This window comes from Lygodium microphyllum, chromosome 11, assembly GCF_053477565.2.
Source record: "Lygodium microphyllum isolate KBCC chromosome 11, Lygodium_microphyllum_v1.1.10, whole genome shotgun sequence".
Taxonomy (NCBI): domain Eukaryota; kingdom Viridiplantae; phylum Streptophyta; class Polypodiopsida; order Schizaeales; family Lygodiaceae; genus Lygodium; species Lygodium microphyllum.
Window position 1 is genome coordinate 56,631,147 of NC_141145.1, and position 5,461 is coordinate 56,636,607.

General features: G+C 42.9%; 1 protein-coding gene across 1 annotated transcript; it reads right to left on the minus strand.

The window, feature by feature from the left end:
• Positions 1-767: 767 nt before the first annotated feature.
• On the minus strand, positions 768-2,524 carry LOC148028842 (peroxidase A2-like). Its single transcript, XM_087688625.1, has 3 exons — positions 2,080-2,524; positions 1,778-1,960; positions 768-1,661 (listed from the first exon to the last, which is right to left on the minus strand). Exons 1-3 carry the CDS (start codon positions 2,365-2,367, stop codon positions 1,071-1,073), a joined length of 1,062 nt encoding a protein of 353 aa, XP_087544751.1. The 5' UTR covers positions 2,368-2,524; the 3' UTR covers positions 768-1,070.
• Positions 2,525-5,461: the final 2,937 nt, after the last annotated feature.

Sequence of the window (5,461 nt, forward strand, 5' to 3'; positions counted from 1 at the left end):
TAAGCAAAGTGTGTGCATGGTGTCCAAAAAGCTCATGATAATGAATATGGTTTATCCAATGAGAAAATGTACATTGTAGATCTATGTAAAATGCAGAAAGCTATCCAAGCAAAATGTGTGCATGGTGTTCAATAAGCTGATGATAATGAAAATGGTTTATCAATGAGAGAATGTAGACTATAGATCTATATAAAACGTATGGTCCCTTGCACATGGATAAGCTTCCAGGATCATATATTACATGCTCTAGTTTCATTGGCAATGCCGATTGTGATAAGTCTATCATATTTATTAGTTCTATATCCGTTTTCCTTAATCAATTTATTAATATGGAATCGATAGAGGGTTTGGATGATTTAATCACTGCCTTTTCAACACTATGATTTGTTGTCAATTTGTTTGTCATTGTCAGAGATGCGACTTGGGGATCCGTCAAGGTAGACTTGTCTCGGAGTTCATCGTTTATATTTGAATGTTGCACTCAAGTTCTTTTGATAGGAAGGGTGGCATGTGCTATGAAACAATATATCTAAATAAAAATGTTATCGTCGGGACAGCTCGACATCTTCCTCAGACATATAGTAAGATTAACCGTCATGGGCTGAGAATCCCCCTAGCAAAATTTGCAATGTACTCCTTTTTAGGCGCTGTGACTGCTTATTAAATTGTATGACCATTACCACGGAGTTAACTTTTCATTTTACGGATTCTGTCATGCTTTGTTTCCATTGAATGGACAAAACAAAAGAGTCATTCTATGATGCGTAAAGCAATGGTACTGAAAGCAATGTATGTGTTTGACGTGGAAGGACAAACATCGTGGAAAGAAGAAAATAATCCATATTAAGAATGCTGGTGGGTGATTCCCGAAACCTTTTGAAGTGGAAGGTGGTGGGAGGCACATGCCGCTAATTGCTGAAACTTGATCAATGCACGGAGGCGGTGATCATATCATTGCCGTAACGTATTGTTTGCTAGGTAATATAAACTTTTCTAAGTGAATCAGTTAGGCGTTGGCGAGTCGCGACGCTGCAGTTGACGCGGAGTCCCGACCTTGGGAATTAAGTAAATTAGCTGTTCGCGACCCTGCAGTTGAGGCGGACCTGTCCCTGGGTGCCCATGAGGGGCCTGATGTTGCCCATGCTCACCATGGACGCCATGAAGCTGGTGAAGAAGGCGCTGTGGTCGCTGGCGAAGGAGTTAACGTAGGAGGCTGTGCTGGCACCGGAGGTTGACAGGAGCTCTTGGTCGGACAGAAGGACGCCCTGCTGCTTCTGCAGGTCGACGAAATACTTGTTGTCGAACCTGTCTTTGGTGATGGGGTCGAGAGGGGTGATCCCGTTGGGGTTGGCGCCAGTACTTTGAGGGCAGGTCCGCTGCAGCACCTTGAGGAAGGTGGCGTCGATGGTCGGGTCGGGCTGCCCCGTCCCGCTGAAGTTGTAGAGCCGGCTGGAGAAGGAGACGCAGCGGGCGCGGCCGAATGTGTGGGCGCCCGACAGAACCGCCACGTCCTGGACGGTGAGGTCCACGGCCTGGAACTTCGCCACGATGGTAGACAGCGGATCGAAGGGCGCTGGAAGAGCTGAGGTCACAGCGGCCTGGCTGGCCGCCGTGATGCTGTCGCGACGCCCCAGCAGCACCTTCCACGAGGGGCCGCCAGCCTGCATCGACACACTGTTCATCTTAACACAGCATCTCAAAGATATCAAACTGTATTTGAGCCTTCCGGATCATAAGCTCTTAGTACTTATAGACATCTGTGAATAACATTCATTACCTGTACCACGGAGTCTCGCGCTGCCAAGGCCAAGATGTCGGCACAAGACACGCTGGCCCGGCAGGCCTTCTCCACTTGCGTCTTGATACTGTCGATCACCTCAAAGCCCCGTAGCGACCCGTTATTGGGACGCGCGAACTTCTCTCCCGAGCTCCCATCCAGCAGAACCGATGCGTCGCAGCCCTGCAATTATATCCATACAAATATCTTTACGTTACCTTGATGATCAATGTGCGGCCCGGAGCGTCTACAGTTCCCGATCGATCAGCATACATGACACGAATGCAGTTACAGGTACTCACATTTACGAAGCAGTCGTGGAAATGCAGGCGGAGGAGAGAGGCGGCCATGCGGGGGTCGGCTTTTACCGCCGCCTTGACCACGCTCTGCACGATCTCGTCTACGTTGGGGCAGCTCTTAGCGTAGAATGTAGAAGTGAGCTGACTAGCTACTGTGCACCTAGTCATCATGATCGGCAGTAACAGGAGCAGGAGTTGTACGACGAAACCTGAGCAAGATGCGCTGGCGTATATAGTGGTACCTCTGGTCATATGCTGCTGTTTGATCAATCGGGTGATTGAGAGAGACATATTGTTTGAGTCGCAGGAAGTCAGGATTCAGGCACGGAGATGGGGATCGTTATATGGCCTACTCTACGAACTACAATATGCAGGATAGTAGACTGCGACGGCGACGGGTTGATGGCAAACGCTTGCTGATTGATACTTCTGACTGTGCTGTACAGTTCCACTCGATGAGCCCGAGCTGATGCGAATTTATAGGGTCCGCAAGGGCAAACCGGCACTGGTTTGAACGGCGGTGCACGCTTTTGACTTCGTTGGCCTTTCTCGATCCCCTACACTGCCTCCAGAGTCCAAGTGCTCTGTCCAGCTGGAGCCCCGAGACGAGCAAATGAAATGCCATGTAAGTCAACAGTTGGCCGGTCCACAGGAGACGTAAGAGAAAACGTCGACAGGCCCCAATAATAATTTTTGTAAAAAACCGCGCGCCGCGCAAGGCTACCTGCGTAGAAATTCCTGTTTGGAGAAAACTTTGTGACCAATTCAATCACAAAAGAGGTAGATTGCTGGTCCCTGTCCATGGAGGCTGGATAATATCCGAAATTCAGGAGTTAGTTGTGGCATAGCCATTTGAGATCTAAGGTCTACAATGAACGTAAAAGGCATTGTGCCATATCTAAGGTCTACAGTGAAAGTAAAAGGATCGTACAAAGCAAAAACTTCTAGGTGTTTTTTTTTTCACCCAAATATAATGCGCTGTTTATTTGGGATTGGGACGTTGGCCCAAATGACCCACAACCCTCGACTCGGTAGTTTTTCGTCTCAAAGGATCGTTGTATCCCGAAGGTTGGGGCATTGACGAGCTACTCAACTAAGGGGATTGAACCTATGACCACACCATACGCACAGGCCTGCTCCTTCCAACTGACCTACCGCTCTTCAAAAATACTTTTCAGTGTTGATCTTATACCAAGCAAAATTCGTGTCATGTCTTTATCCCTGAAGGAGAGTTATAACCTCCTCCTCTTCTGTCACAAGAAGGATAGCCGTATAATCATTTCAAAAGTGTTTCCATGTAATTTTTGGTAAAACTTTGAAGCGCTCCTAAGCTCCACTTGAACAAAAGGAAAATATTTAGGGTCCCCCTTACAGATAGATCCAATTGCATTCCAACACAAATCCATTCTGAACACATGCCACATATGTAAACATCTCCTTTCCAAGTTTAGATATGGAGTGCTATATTAGAGAAAAGTAGGTATTCAAAGTGATTCATTTACCAAAATTAAACTTTTGAGTTTTTATGAAAAGTAAGCTTGTTTTAGGGGCCTAAAATCTTTAAAAATAACCCATGTATAAATATTAAAGGTTTTCCAAAAATTCACCCCGAAGTAATTAAAATCAAGAATCTTTAGCATAATTTGATCCCAAACTCTTAGCGTGATTTAAAGAAAACAGTTGCACATCTTTTACAACCAAGAGGGCCCTTAATCCTCCTCTCATTGAAGGATGTAAGTGTTTCTATAATATTGTGAAGGATTTGTAAGATCACAGAGGATTAATCTATCGTAGTTTATTATGATGATGATTTACAAGGAAACTCCTCTCACCCTCCACTTACTATCATCATTGTACTTAATTAGTCTCTTCCAAAATTAAGAAAAACATATATGATTTGCATTAAGAAGTCGTCAATGCTCATTATCCTATGTGTTTGTGTACACAAAGCATTGATTATAGCATTGATTTGGTCTTGCATTTCTCCCATGTTTGTAGTATTTTTTTAGTTGTACGAAATGCTACTTGGCTATAAGGATTGGAGAAAGTGATCAACGCTATTAGTTGTTGTATGGCTTGGCAAAGGAGATCCACTTCATAGGTAAATGAGAGAGAGAGAGAGAGAGTATCATTTAAATTTTAGTTGCTTTGGAATGATAGCAAGGTAAGAATCTTTGCTATAAACAATTGTGATATTTTTTAAACACAAGGTCTTTAGTGTGTATATTGACAACCCAATAAATATTCAGCACTTGACAAGCTCAAGAATCCTAACTCATACCATAATATTTCTATTGCTATTGCACAATCACGGTATTTGGAATGCCATGGAGTATCCATGCCATGTACACCATACATCTGGATCTAGGTACCCAAGCTCCATGCCATGGTGAAGTTATTAGCTTTGATTGAGGTATTCTAGCTACACATCATTGCCAAGTTAGCTCCACCACCATAAAATGATCTATGTATAATTATTTGCCATGTTAACATCAATGTATAATTATTTGCCATGTTAACATTGCCAATATATTGGAAGGAATGGTGGTCATGCTACCATTTTAGTAGGTTGTGACATTTCTTGAGTCCACTTTTTATGGTTCTTGGGTAAAACAAGGTTTACTAATTTTGGAGAAGACATTAGTGTGTCTACTTCTAAAGAAACCATAATTTCCTCATGTTTTCTTCAAACTCCGTGGAAGATTTTAACTCATAGCATATCTCTCTCCCATGACTCCTAATACTTGAGAGACTTGTTAATCTTGATTCCTAACATCAACTTGAGCTAAATAAGTACCAGATTGGAGAGAGAAAGTGCCACATGGAGCTACTACAATTCAACACAAATTGCACTATCTAATCATGCTCAATCCTTCCATCTTCTACATCACAACCTAATTAAGCTTGGCTTTGAGTCTTTAGAATGATTCATAATGCTTGAAATTAGGCATTGCAACTTCATGTTGCTACTATGATGATCATAATGATTCCCAAGAACCATTGGATTTGATTTTGAAGCTAAAATACAGAGAACAGTAATGGAGATCTTTATCTTGACAGTTGGATCTTTAAATTTGGCTCTCTACAAGCTCTCTTTGTCACAATTTAAGGCCTCTTTTCCCTCTTACACATTATTCAATGCTCTATTTAAGTATTCTTGCTATATTGAAGGGGCTTTCATACAAAAAGCTTCAAGGGATGTATCTATAGCATTGCCAATCATTATGGGATAAAGTAGGACTGTGATCAAGTCTCAAGGGCAATTACTTCCTCGACATTGGATTATTCTACCAAGATTTGGAGCTCTCTTACTATGGACAATAGTAGACATCAAATGGCACTCAAGAGAACTTGAAGAATTAGGGATTTTAGGGTGATTAATCTA